Below are 13,255 nucleotides of genomic sequence, written 5' to 3' on the forward strand. Positions count from 1 at the left end.
AGATGGTGTGCATACAGTCCTGGTCGGCCACGCGTTGTTCATGCCGCCCCGTTGAACACATCTTCCACGGTACACATCCATCTAATACAACACGACTAGCACATTCATGGGAGAACATCAACATCCCCTCCAGTCTGACTCGAAGCGAACCGAGCGCATAAAACTCAAGAGAGATGAAATTGTTAAGGAGCATTCGGAATTGGTACGTTCGTATCGTCATCTAACCATGCTGAGATATTGACGCATCCAGGCTACTGAGCACCATACTGTATGGCACGCCAGAAGTCAAGATGCAGACCCGCCATGTCTGAGATCACTCCAAGATTTAAAGAGGGTGAGTGGTTTTTCTTTATTTCTGCGCGAGGACTAACACATTACAAGGTTCGACTTGGTAATCTTCGTTCACAAAATCACGGCTCAGTTCTCTTGGTTCGTGCAATCGAACAACCTATACAACTGGGGCCGCTATTCCCTGTCATGAATGTGGTTGAGGATATCACCAACGACGTCAGCCATATGGAAGTTTTTTTTTCTAGCACTTCGCCACCAGCGGCAATACTCACGCAAGGCACTGTACTTGCGATCAAGGAGCCGCTTTACGTTATGAATCATGGTAAAAGGGTGATCCGAGTTGTACAGCCCTCGAATGTCAAAGTCCTCAAGCCTGAACATGAGATGTTTCCTAGAGTGTTTGCGGAGCCGCCTCCATTGGTCCCAAAAACAAGTATGGAGTGGGCGAAGGAAGGCAACAATGCACTGGAAATAGGAGAGTACAGTCGATCAGTAAATTGGTATGCATGCGTATCAAACCTCCCTGTGGCTAGACTGACCCATTTTCTCAGTTTCACGAGCGGCCTAGGAACACATCCCGAGAATGACGAGCTACGACAGAGCCTGCATCGCAGTCGCGCCACAGCTGCGTTTCATGCTGGTCAGTATGACCTGGCGATGGCCGACGCTTTTTTGTCGCTCCCAGCACCGGGCGATACGCTGAAATCAACAGACTGCACCGCTCTACGTTGTGCAGGAGATGCTGCTTATAAATTGCGCGAGTTCTCACAGGCACGAGCAATATATCAGCGTCTACTCTCAATCTTGCCAGCTGACATACAAGGTCTCGGAGAGCTACGCAAGATTGAAGCAAGGATACATGAAGAGACGACCGGTGCCTACAACTTCAGAGCCTTGCTGGAAGATCAAATACTCGCGGACCATGCAACTTTTATCAACAGGACCGAGGTTCAAGACTCAGAAGGCCATGGGCGTGGAGTATTTGCTAAAGACGACATCGTCTGTGGTGAACTCATCTTTTGTGAGAAGGCGTTTACCATCTCACATCCACCTCCCCAACTTTCGGGAGACCATCACTCCATCAGTAGTACGAATTATTACGGTGGCTGTGGGAAGGGAGTAGCTGCATTGTGGCTTCACACAGTGCAAAAGCTCTATGCTAATCCGTCCCTCGCTCGATCAATACTCGCACTATACGGCGGCACGACCTATTCAAGTGACGCCGACCTACCATACGTAGATGGACAAATCGTGATAGACGTCTTTCAAATCCTGCAAATCATCGACCACAACGTTTACGGTTTCGAGGCTGGGCACGCCCAACAACCCTATGGCAGTACCAAATACTCATCCAACGAAGAACGAGAGTCGGTTGGCCTCTTCGCATATGCGTCGTACTTGAACCACTCTTGTTTGAATAATACCAGCAGGAGCATAATAGGCGATATGATGCTGGTCCGAGCATCTAAACCCATTCGCAAAGGCACCGAAATCACAACCACATACTTGTCACCTAGTATCGGCGAACCGGGACGCACAGCAGAACTAAACAGAATCTGGAAGTTTCATTGCGACTGCAAGCTTTGTGCTGCTGAAATCGCTTGCAACACACAGTGGAAACCAATTTTCGACGAAGTAAGGTCACACAGACTACCTCAAGACCTGGAAGACCCTGCTTTGCTGGAAGACCGGATCCACCAGGCACAAACCCTCATCGGCAGAGTTGAAGAGACTTATTCCACGCTCAACGGACTGCCTCGCGTCGCACTGAGGGAGCTGCAAGAGATTCTGATGGTCTCGAACAGTCGTCTGGGCCATTATGACAAGTCATGCGAACATGCACTATGCTTGTTGCGAGAAAGTGGCTATCAGATATCGACGGAAGCGTCACAAGTACGGATGGACTTTACAAATGGAGTTCCCACCAGAGGGGTGGTGGACGCGCTTTTTCTCCTTGCAAAACAGGAACAATACCAGGAGGTCGTTAAGCAGTTCTTGTTGCTGGCCAAACAGATATATCTGACCTTGAACGGTACATCCAATGCGTGGGACGTGGCTTACGGAGAACTCGTAGATCGATGATCGATCGATTCTCTTGGGTTAAGAAGCAAAGAAATTTCAGTGGACAGAGCCTGAGAACATTGCATCGTGCGCCAGAGTCATGAAGCAATTTTGAAGGAGGTTCAAGTAAATTCTAGAAAACAAAAAGAAGAAAAAGAAAAAATAAGTCATGTGTTCGCCCTTCACCGCGAACAAGTGAGATTACGCTCTTCCACCACACCCTTGCCCGCATCTCAATATCTCCGGAGTCGACCTCGACTTCCTCGCTTTTCGATCAGCGCATCTTCGCTAGTCGCAACCCACGATGTCGAAGTTACCTAGTCCTCTTCTTTCACGATTCACTGAGCTTCATGACCTGGCAAAGGCTAGGCAGGGGGAGCTGCGCGTAGCACAGCATACAAGAGAGAGTCTGAGCGAGGAGTATACCACCGAGGTAATATTCACACGTCCTACAAATTTTCGTATACTGATATCTGCTACAGCTCGCACAGCAAAAGTTGGAAAATGGAAAGGAGATAGATCGCTGGGTTATGCCCATTCTCACATCCTACCCACCTTGCCTCAAACCACTTGCAGCTCTCGACAAGGTAAGTCCTCCCAAGACTTCGGTACCTTTTGTTCAGGACTGACTGCCGTGTAGATCTTACTTAAAGACCTTCGTATCCATACACATCACCAAGGAAGAGCACTCGTGGTTCGCGTCTTTGGAGAGCCCGTCTACCTCAACAATGTGGTCTCTCTCGTCAATGTGGTAGAAGATGAAGCAAGAGATGTCGAGAAAATTCAGCTCTTCTTTTCGAGCACCTCACCTCCTGAAGCCATGCTCGCCAAAGGCACCGTGATCGTGGTCAAGGAGCCATATTACGAGCTTTGCGATGGCTCTCCTTATCTCAGAGTTGACCACCCGTCGAACGTCAAGATACTTCGCCAAGAAGACCCCTTGTCTCTCGAATTCTTTAAGACGCCGTCAAAGCCGATACCCACAGCTGCTGCGTGCTGGAAAGAGCGTGGCAATCACGCCTTGGGTCTGGAGAAATACACGGATGCAATTCACTGGTATGTTATACGCCAATCCAGACATGGGATACAGCCGACTGAAAACCACTGTGTAGTTACACGTCTGGCCTAAACACCTCCGGTCTGACAGAGGCGTACAAGAGAGACCTTCATCGCAACCGTGCTGCCGTGAATCTGCTTGCCGGTAACTACGATGCTGCAAAATCCGATGTTTTGGAGTCACTTACCGGACACAACGACGATGAATCTCGTAAGCTGGACACCAAAGCCTTGTACCGAGCTGGTAGATCTTCTTATCATCTCCGCGAATTTCTGGCTGCCGAAGAGCTATATCAACGCTTGCTCGCGATCTCCCCATCGGACGAGGATGGGCTCAGAGAGCTAAGCAAGACCCAGGCTCGGCTGATTGAGCAGGATACTGGTCTCTACGATTTCTCATCAATGGCCATGCAGAAAAAGCATGTCGATTGCGCCAGCTTCATCAACAGGACCGAAGTATGTGCCACTAAGGATCGCGGACGTGGGCTTTTCGCTACGCAAGACTTTGCCTGTGGAGATCTTGTTGCCTGTGAAAAGGCATTTGCAATGGCTTATCGTTCTTCAACAGCCATCACAGACGTCACCCGTCTGATTGATGTAGATACTCAAACTGAACACTGGAATCTTGCGGGAACGCTCTGGTCCAAGACGATCCGGAAGATCTTCGCAAATCCATCACTGGCACCCAAAGTGCTTGACATGCATGCTGGATCGTTCCACAGGACGAAGACGCCACTTCAGATGGTGGATGATACTCCCGTGGTGGATGTCTTCCTGGTCAATTCAATCATCGAGTGTGCTGCTTTTGGAGCTATCGAGAGCAACGCTCGTGAACCTTTCGGCAACAACCCCAATGTCAGCGTCCTCGAATATCCAACTCAGAATCCAGTCGGCCTCTGGGTAAACGCTTCCTACGTCAACCATTCATGCATTCCTAATGTCGCCCATAGCTATATCGGCGACATGATGATCTTGCGTGCAGCCAAAAACATCCCCAAAGGCACCGAAATCACAATGGCCTATCGCAAGCCTCATGCTGACCCCGAGATACGTCAGGCTGAGTATCAAAAGCTTTTCGGCTTCATGTGTACTTGCAACCTTTGCACGGCGGAGGCTCAACGTAGCGCCTTTCATAAGTTGCTAGTCACTCAAGCAGCTGAACAGCCCCTGACTTGGCTCCTGAGCAACATTGAAGGCATGGCAAGATTTGCAGAAGCTCAAGCCCTGGTCATTACTACCATCCATGCCTACTCAACTGCGACTCTCAAGAGCCTGCCTCGTTGGAGTTTGCCTGAAGCGCATGCATGCATGATGTTCAATTACCGCAGTGCAAAAGACCTCGACAAGACTGAGGAATGCGCAATCGCGTTGGCAAACGATCTGGGTTACCAGATCTCAGTTAAGGGAACGAAAGTTCATCTTGACCGGACGAACGGCTACTCGGACATGATAATGGTCGATGTGCTCACTAACCTCACGGAGGTCGCTGTCCGCAGAGGTCATCTCGATTTGGCGCTTGAGTTCCAAAGCTTGGCCAAGGAAATGTACATCATCACCAACGGTGTCATCTCTGGTATGTACAAGAAGTACGGCAAATTCGGATAGTTGGGCGCTGGGGATTATGGGTAGACAACAAAACAGGAGGAAAGAACACAAAGGATTGGGTATCACAATTTGGCAGCTTTCGCGTGGTTAAATTAGGTATCGGCCTCAATCGATTGGTTTCCCGATGAGCGAAAGTCTCGTGAGACCCTTGCATTGCGCATTTCGGCAGGTGCCATGGAGTAGATCTGATTCAGTAGATCCTAAAGAGTTTCGCAAACACCTTCCGTTTGTCTCCAACCGTCACAAACCGATCTGTTGACGCAATCTTCGGGTCACTCTGCACATCGTTCAGTACATATTCTTCTGTTCACACTCAACACCGACATCTTCAGTGAACTTTTCAGACTTCCCGCAGTCATTCTATCCAAATGGAGTCCCAAAAGATGGCGTATCAAATGGCCAAGGCTCGAAAGGGCCAGCCTCGAAACACGGCACACGAAAAGGACGACATCATAGGATACTATGCAGATGAAGTGAGGCCTCATTTTCAACTCAAGACTACAAATCTGACTATTCTTTGCAGGATCAGACCGCACTTATCGAACGAGCAAAAGACACGAATCAAGTAATGTCCCTCTGTGAACCATACCCACCTTGTCTCAAATCATATACAGAGCTACGAAAGGCAAGTTCAGAGCGCTTAATGGCATTGCGTTTCGTACTGACTTTCTTCCAGATCTATCTCAAGGATCTCAAAGTGCAAACTCATCACACTGGATCCGTACTTCTGGTTCGCACCATCGGTTACCCTCAAAAGCTCAGTGTCATCCTGCCATTGACGAATGGCGTTGAAGACGAGACGACCGATGTAGAGCGACTTAATGTGCTGTTCAACGGCACTGTCAAAGAGCGTACTCTCCTGGCTAAAGGCAACATACTTTTGATCAAGGAGCCTTTCTTCGAGGAAGCGGGCGGCAGCCATTACATCAGAGTCGACAACCCATCAAACCTGGTGCTCCTTGCAGACGACCATGTTGCAGTTCCTAAATTGTGGCAGAGCAGAGACAATTATTCAGCGCTTCAGTGGAAGCTCAAAGGTAACGCGGCATTGAAGAAAGAGAAAGTTCTGGAAGCTATCAGATGGTATGTTACGGTAACATGGTTTCCTAAGGCTGGTTCTCTGGCTAACAAGACCGCTAGCTACGAACGTGGCTTGTCATTTGTGGTCACCGACGACACCGCACTTAAGAACGACCTCCACCGCAATCTGTCAGCAGCAGCTTTACAAGCTACCCAGTACGACCTGGCAAAGACTCAAGCCCTACTCTCCATCTCGAAGGACGACGGTTCAGATCTTCATGACGACAAGGCACTCTTACGAGCCGGAACCGCCTCTTACAGGCTGGGCGACTTTTTCACTGCTAAATCAACCTTTGAACGCTTGCTCAACATCTCGCCCTCACACAAACCAGGCATCCAAATGCTGGAACATACGGAAAATCGACTCACGGAAGAAATGACTGGACAATACGACTTTGAAGCCATGACTATCACTGCTCAAGCCAGGTTCCCGGAGTACGGTAGCTTCCTTCGACGAACTGAGATACGCCCATCCAAGATTGCAGGTCGTGGATTGTTCACTACAGAAGACATCAGATGTGGTGGGATTGTACTTTGTGAGAAGGCTTTCACTGCTGAGCCGCACCCCAAGAGCGGTCCCTCGAAGGCAGCTGAGATGATGGACTTGCACAAAAACTCTAAGCATATCGGCTCGTACGCCGCACTCTTCAGTGCCACCGTCCGGAAGATCGTCGACAATCCATCTCTGGCCCACATCCTGGATTTGCACACTGACGGCACTCGTGAAAGCCAGAAGACTATCCCACTCGTTGACGGACTACCTGCAGTAGACGTTTTCAGAGTCCACTCGTTACTGAAACGCAACGTATTCAGCTTTGGAAAACACGCCATCGTCAACACTCCACCAACAGAGCTCAACAAGATCCACGAGACAGGTGCTGATGCGGTTGGGCTTTGGTATCAAGTCTCTCACATCAATCACTCATGCATCGCCAACTGCCACCGCAACTTCATCGGCGACATGATGATTGTACGAGCCAACTTCGATATCCCAAAGAACACCGAGATCACACTAGCATACATTGAGCATTCCCCTTTACCATCCGTCCAACAAGAGGAGTTTCAGATGAACTGGGGCTTCCAATGTACATGTAACTTGTGCATTTCCGAGCAATATATCACACCCAACACAAAAATGTACAAACATCTCGTTGACGCCGCCGCCACATTCAAAAGGTGGAAAACACATCCAGCCACGGCCACCGAAGTCATCAGAAAGGCTCAAGAATTAGTCGATACAATCACACCTCTCTACCCTGAGTATGAAAAGCTACCCCGTCTAGGTGTCACCAATCATCATACCATGCTCATGTTGATATACAAGAGCAAAGAACAATTCGATCTTATGGCCCTCAATGCACGTCAAGTGATCCGCGATTTGGGTTTCATCCTCTCTGTCAACGGCAACGACATCAACATGGATCGCACAAACGGCATACCAGAGATTCACGTGGTGTGGGCGCTTCTGTTCCTCAGCGCCGATACATTCGAGAAGGGTAATAGTGTGCTGGCGCTAGGATACTGTGATCTTGCCGAAGAGATTTACACGATCTTGAATGGTACGAAGATTGGGTTTGAGGAGATGCAAAAGCAGCTAGATGAGATTGTTTTCAGTATGCAGCTGGCATGATGGAGGGAGTTGGCAAAGGGATGGATATGTATAATCAAGTCTATCTTGCTATAAACTATTGGCGGCATTCGCTATTTGATATGCCACTTGCAGAAGAATGACTGCTGTTTGTTAAGTAATGCTGATATACAATGCTGTGACCTTTTGTTCCGCCATGCCTAAAATCGAGGAATGCATCGTGCTATGCTTACGAGGCCTCGCCGTACTAACGGAACTGAGGCATTCCAGGCAAATTCATGAAACCGAATCCAGGCACAGGAGGAGGGGGAGCAATGGTAACGGGCTCAGGGCGAGGAGCATGAGACTCGGACTGGTGATTGAATCTGCCACCCCCACGGCCGCCACGACGACCACCCCGATGACTTCCACCATCAGGACCAACGCGACGGCTCATAGCTTTCGAAGACACACCAGCGCCAATCTCGATATCGGGTTCTTCGACAACCATATGGTTTACGATTTCCTTACCACCGGTACCTCCATACTCGGCAGTCAACATCCACTTGTGATCGGCTTCTGTCAGAGTGTCGATGGGGATAACACTGACACCGTTGCTGTAGTCGCAGCATTCGCGAGGGCCGAAGCCTACGCCCCATTTGGTCTGGCGGGCTTTGGCGAGGACGTCGGGATCTCTGGTCGTTTCCATGGCGGTCTTTGCGGCCACGGCGTCTTGGCGGTTGCACATTTTGACGAAGGCGTGGCGCTTGTCTTCATTGGCAATGCATGTCTGGACGGGACCGAAGCGACCAAAGATTGCACGTAGTTCGGCTTCATTACCGTTGGCACCACCGACGAAGAGGGTTCTGCTGAGGACTCTGATGTGGTTGTCAGGCAAAGTGGGGTCTATTTCGATCCACTTGGGCTGCATGTTGCGAGGAGCGTGAGAGTCGTCTGATTGAGGGGTGCGGGCAGAAGGTGGACTGCGCTGGCGATAGTCGTTGCGACCGCCACGGCCGCGGCCTCTACCTCCACGTCTGTCGGAAAAGGAAGCATGGTCTTGGGCGGACTGGGCAAGAGAAGCGTCGTAGGTACCATACACAGGACTAGCGCGACGACCAGGGTTGTTGTTGTTGTTGTTGTTGTTGTTGCGAGGTGGTTCTGGCGAGCGGCTTCGGTTGCGGCCGTTGCGATCCCTCGACCTTTCTCTGTAGTGACCGCGGTCTTCTGGGCGAGGAGGGTATGCATCCTGTGCGGGAGGGCCTTGCTGTGGGGGTGGGTATAGGGCGGTGAGCACAGCTCCCCATTGCTCTTGTGGGATGCCTTCTTGAGAAAGGCCTTGGATCAATTGAAGGACGTTGGGCAGTATTTGAGGGTTGTTCAAGATGTGTGGGGGCAAGAATGAGCCGGGGGCATTGGGAGTGCTAGGGGTTGGCGGCTGATGTGCTGGCTGTTGGTAGGGCACAGGCGCATGGTATTGTGGTGGGTATGCTGGGGGCATTCCTCCAACTGGTGTGGGGGGAGGATATGCCTGGCCGTAGGACTGTTGAGGTGGTGGGGCAGGGTAGCCATAAGGTGCAGGAGGTGCTTGAGACTGTTGAGTCTGGTATCCTCGTGTAGCGCCTGCCATGATGGCCGCGAGGTCCGCAGGCGGTGCTGCTGAAGGGGCTTGAACGGGTATGACAGGCGGAGGCGGTGGTTGAGCAGATGCAGCTGGAGCGGGCATAGGCTGGAGTCGCGACAGAGCAGCAAGGATGCTCGAGGCGTCGGGTTGCGCTTGAGCAGCGGGGGCTACCTGAGGAGCGCTCATTGCTGGCGGAGGCTGGCGGAGGCCCAGAGAAACGAGCATGCTGAGCGGAGGGCTGCCAGGAGGAGTAGTCGAGGCAACATCTGTCGAGCAACTGGATTAGCAACATGACATATCTGCAATCATGCCGTACTTACTTTGAGCCACCGGTTCAGCCAACTGCTTCTTGATCTCAGCCAGCGTAGGAGCAGGGAAAGTATTGCCGCGCTCCCAAATTTGAACTAGGTTTTCTACCTTTGTCTACAGGCATGAGTAAGCATTTGAGTGTACAAGTCATGTTGAATCGGGCGTGCGAGTCCAGACTTGCAAGTGCCTTGACATACCTTGTGGTCAGCTGGAGCATTCTGCACTGTGTCGTTGATGAGAGATGGCAGCAGTTCGGTGATTCTGTGTACTCCTGCAGCAAACGTGCCCTCGGGCGCTGCACCGCCCGACAGTTCTTGAGACGACTGACGAGCCTTTTCGATCCATTGGCGAGTCACTGAGTCTACAACATAAAGAACTCCAAGCTTGTGAGTTCCCGGCGTTCTCTTGAGATGCCTATAGAGCTTCTGTGTGATTGCTGATTCTGACTGTAATATGAGTGAGTTGATGATCTAGAAGATGCATATCTTCGAGCAATTTACCTGAACATTTCCAACGCAGAGGTTCGTGATGGCAGTAATCTTGCCTTTAGATGCACCTGGGGGCTTGAGAGCCTGCAATGACTGCAACAATGGATCGAGCTGTTCCACGTTCGCCATGTCTACTGTGCTAATACAGTACCTATGATCCAATTGGAGGATCTAAGGGTCCGAGTATGCGCTACGCAGAGAAGATGCGACGATTACTGAAAGCTACCAGAGACTGCTGACTGCTGCGTCGGTAAATAGAGAGCAAGAGCAGTGACAGTGAAAGTGATCAGGCGCGCTACGACCAGAAGGTCTCTCTTTTGCCTAATTTGCGAAGTGAAAGGAAAAAGTTCACGCTGATGAGCGAGTGCTATTCAACTGAGACGAAGTTTTTGGAGTTGACGTGTCTACAGCTATCGGGTCAGCTCTCTTACGCAGGCAGAGCGACCGGTCACAAGAGCACAGTAAGAGCCGCAGCGACAGCAATTTGGGCGGATGGAGAAGGCGAGAACGCGTCGAGTGTTGATGGTACCGTAGTGAGGAGACTGAAGTGATTGCTGGTAAAGTATTCTCTGGTGAAGACAAAGACGGCGAAAGGAAAAGATTCGGCAAGGGTCGCAGTTTCTGCGGGCCGAAGTGGAGAGGGCCTTCCGACGCAGTGGGCTCGAGCTCACCAACGATGGTCGGACTCGGATCGAGCGATTGGAGAAGTTCGCAACGGAGAATACGGAGTGGACAAATGGATCAGACAGCCGAGGTCAAAACACTTGGTGTGTTGAATTGGTAGACAAGATCAAGTGAATGTTGGTATATACAAGGAGAATACAGCAGCACAAAGGATCAAGCAGCGTCAGCGGAACGAGAACAAGTGAAAGCACATGTCCCAACCCCTCCTCGATTGTCGAGGGTGGTGTTCCCCGAGAAAACCCCAGTGCAGTGATGTCGAGGTGGGTGGCTGCCAGCATGCAATATTAGGAGGACCGGCGAGCCGCACGCCAGTCTTGGCATGCGCAGTGGTGCAGCTCGGAAGCTCGTCTCCCATCTTTTCTCTCTGTCTCTCTCTATCATCTCTCCTTATCAATCAACATCCGTCATAATGGCATCCATGAGAGTCGGTTCTTCTGCCCTGCGCGCCTCCATGGCCGCTCCCTCCACCATGAGACAGGCTGCGCTCAATGCCACCCGCGCCTACTCTTCCAAGAGCACTGTACGCCTCGACCATGCCAGATACATGCCGCTGCATTCCGCCCGCCGTACTAACTCGACCTTGTAGTCGCTCAAGGAGACTTTCGCCGCCAAGATCCCCGGCGAGATCGAGAAGATCAAGAAGCTCCGCAAGTACGTTCACTATCCATACCGACCCGTCCAGCTGTCTAGATCAATTGCTAACAGATGATGCTCCAGGGAGCACGGTAACACTGTTGTCGGTGAGGTTACCCTCGACCAGGTCTACGGTGGTGCCCGTGGCATCAAGTCCCTTGTCTGGGAGGTACGATAATTCAACATGATATTGGAAAAATTGTTTCCGAGGCTGACAATCCACATAGGGTTCCGTCCTCGACTCTGAGGAGGGTATCCGCTTCCGCGGCAAGACCGTAAGCCATTCAATCGATGTCTCCAAGAACCACAGCTAAGAACATTGCAGATCCCCGAGTGCCAGGAGCTTCTCCCCAAGGCCCCCGGTGGTCAGGAGCCTCTTCCCGAGGGTCTCTTCTGGCTCCTCCTTACCGGTGAGGTTCCCTCTGAGCAGCAGGTCCGCGACCTCTCCGCTGAGTGGGCTGCCCGCTCCGACCTCCCCAAGTTCGTTGAGGAGCTCATCGACCGCTGCCCCAACACCCTCCACCCCATGGCTCAGTTCTCCATCGCCGTTACCGCTCTTGAGCACGAGTCTGCCTTCGCTAAGGCCTACGCCAAGGGCATGAAGAAGGCCGAGTACTGGGAGCACACCTTCGAGGACTCCATGGACCTCATTGCCAAGCTCCCCAACATTGCCTCGCGCATCTACCGCAACGTCTTCAAGGACGGCAAGGTCCCTGCCACCCAGAAGGACAAGGACTACTCGTGGAACTTGGCCAACCAGCTCGGCTTCGCCGAGAACCAGGACTTTGTTGAGCTGATGAGACTCTACCTCACCATCCACACTGACCACGAGGGTGGCAACGTTTCCGCCCACACCACCCACTTGGTCGGCTCCGCCCTCTCCTCTCCCTTCCTCTCGCTCGCCGCTGGTCTCAACGGTCTTGCCGGTCCCCTCCACGGTCTCGCCAACCAGGAGGTTCTCAAGTGGCTCACCGAGATGAAGGCTGAGGTCGGCAACGACCTTAGCGACGAGTCCATCAAGAACTATCTCTGGTCTACCCTCAAGCAGGGCCGTGTCGTTCCCGGTTACGGTCACGCCGTCTTGAGAAAGACTGACCCCCGTTACGTCTCTCAGCGCGAGTTCGCCCAGCGCAAGCTCCCCGAGGACCCTATGTTCAAGCTTGTCTCGCAGGTCTACAAGATCGCCCCTGGCGTTCTTACCGAGCACGGCAAGACCAAGAACCCCTACCCCAACGTTGACGCCGTAAGTCCTCTTCCGAATCTAGAGTCGCAAGTACATCCAGCTAACGCTTCATTTCTCAGCACTCCGGTGTCCTCCTCCAATACTACGGTCTCACTGAGCAGAACTTCTACACCGTTCTCTTCGGTGTTTCGCGTGCTCTTGGTGTCCTTCCCCAGCTCATCATCGACCGCGCCGTCGGTGCCCCCATCGAGCGCCCCAAGTCCTTCTCCACCGACGCCTGGGCCAAGCTTGTTGGTGCTAAGCTTTAAATTTAAACCTGATCTGAAGATTGGGAGTAGACTTTGGTCTATCATGTATTCTACTATGACTTTTGCGCTGGAGCAATTAGGGTTGATATCATATAAAACGCCTTGATTATTTCTGTATAATTCTGATGCTGAGGATTGTGTTGGTGATGCCGTGTATGGTAGAACCATGTATGACATGATTGACCGAGAGTGCTACGTGCATGGTCTACTCAACGAGTGAAAACGGACATATTCGGGTCCCCGAGTTCGGACAATTAGAATCGATATCAGAACGGAGTCTTGCTATTTCGAGCATGTTGGGTGACTAGAAGCCCGAGATACGACATTACGGAGGAATTGTGAGACACATGTAAGCCATGAAACGAT

The 13,255-nt window shown here is 51.5% G+C and overlaps 5 protein-coding genes across 5 annotated transcripts; 4 read left to right on the forward strand and 1 right to left on the reverse strand.

The window, feature by feature from the left end:
* Positions 1-106: 106 nt before the first annotated feature.
* Positions 107-2,373, forward strand: M438DRAFT_334044 (SET domain-containing protein; the record flags this gene model as incomplete). The annotated part of the gene is made up of 4 exons (XM_029903670.1): positions 107-202; positions 251-334; positions 382-791; positions 843-2,373. The coding sequence occupies 4 exons, from the start codon at positions 107-109 to the stop codon at positions 2,371-2,373; spliced, it is 2,121 nt and encodes a 706-aa protein (XP_029762308.1).
* Positions 2,374-2,656: 283 nt separating this feature from the next.
* Positions 2,657-5,013, forward strand: M438DRAFT_334045 (uncharacterized protein; the record flags this gene model as incomplete). Its single annotated transcript, XM_029903671.1, has 4 exons — positions 2,657-2,785; positions 2,835-2,939; positions 2,993-3,408; positions 3,465-5,013. The coding sequence occupies 4 exons, from the start codon at positions 2,657-2,659 to the stop codon at positions 5,011-5,013; spliced, it is 2,199 nt and encodes a 732-aa protein (XP_029762309.1).
* A 383-nt stretch (positions 5,014-5,396) lies between these two features.
* On the forward strand, positions 5,397-7,723 carry M438DRAFT_364276 (SET domain-containing protein; the record flags this gene model as incomplete). Its single annotated transcript, XM_029907708.1, has 4 exons — positions 5,397-5,486; positions 5,537-5,578; positions 5,690-6,096; positions 6,154-7,723. The coding sequence occupies 4 exons, from the start codon at positions 5,397-5,399 to the stop codon at positions 7,721-7,723; spliced, it is 2,109 nt and encodes a 702-aa protein (XP_029762310.1).
* A 1-nt stretch (position 7,724) lies between these two features.
* Positions 7,725-10,669, reverse strand: M438DRAFT_294439 (uncharacterized protein). The gene is made up of 4 exons (XM_029901841.1): positions 10,094-10,669; positions 9,791-10,039; positions 9,605-9,707; positions 7,725-9,550 (listed from the first exon to the last, which is right to left on the reverse strand). The coding sequence occupies exons 1-4, from the start codon at positions 10,208-10,210 to the stop codon at positions 7,929-7,931; spliced, it is 2,091 nt and encodes a 696-aa protein (XP_029762311.1). The 5' UTR covers positions 10,211-10,669; the 3' UTR covers positions 7,725-7,928.
* Positions 10,670-11,120: 451 nt separating this feature from the next.
* On the forward strand, positions 11,121-13,171 carry M438DRAFT_294441 (putative citrate synthase). Its single transcript, XM_029901842.1, has 6 exons — positions 11,121-11,285; positions 11,352-11,416; positions 11,483-11,567; positions 11,626-11,673; positions 11,724-12,641; positions 12,701-13,171. The coding sequence occupies exons 1-6, from the start codon at positions 11,175-11,177 to the stop codon at positions 12,887-12,889; spliced, it is 1,416 nt and encodes a 471-aa protein (XP_029762312.1). The 5' UTR covers positions 11,121-11,174; the 3' UTR covers positions 12,890-13,171.
* Positions 13,172-13,255: the final 84 nt, after the last annotated feature.

This window comes from Aureobasidium pullulans (genome assembly GCF_000721785.1).
Source record: "Aureobasidium pullulans EXF-150 unplaced genomic scaffold scaffold_6, whole genome shotgun sequence".
Lineage (NCBI taxonomy): Eukaryota > Fungi > Ascomycota > Dothideomycetes > Dothideales > Saccotheciaceae > Aureobasidium > Aureobasidium pullulans.

Coding starts and splice junctions, on each gene's coding strand:
- M438DRAFT_294441 (XM_029901842.1), top strand. CDS start 11,175: ATGGCATCCATGAGAGTCGGTTCTTCTGCCCTGCGCGCCTCCATGGCC. Junction 11,674..11,723: donor TCCGCTTCCGCGGCAAGACC/GTAAGCCATTCA, acceptor AGAACATTGCAG/ATCCCCGAGTGCCAGGAGCT. Junction 12,642..12,700: donor CCTACCCCAACGTTGACGCC/GTAAGTCCTCTT, acceptor TTCATTTCTCAG/CACTCCGGTGTCCTCCTCCA.
- M438DRAFT_294439 (XM_029901841.1), bottom strand. CDS start 10,210: ATGGCGAACGTGGAACAGCTCGATCCATTGTTGCAGTCATTGCAGGCT. Junction 10,040..10,093: donor TCTGCGTTGGAAATGTTCAG/GTAAATTGCTCG, acceptor CTCATATTACAG/TCAGAATCAGCAATCACACA. Junction 9,551..9,604: donor GGCTGAACCGGTGGCTCAAA/GTAAGTACGGCA, acceptor GTTGCTCGACAG/ATGTTGCCTCGACTACTCCT.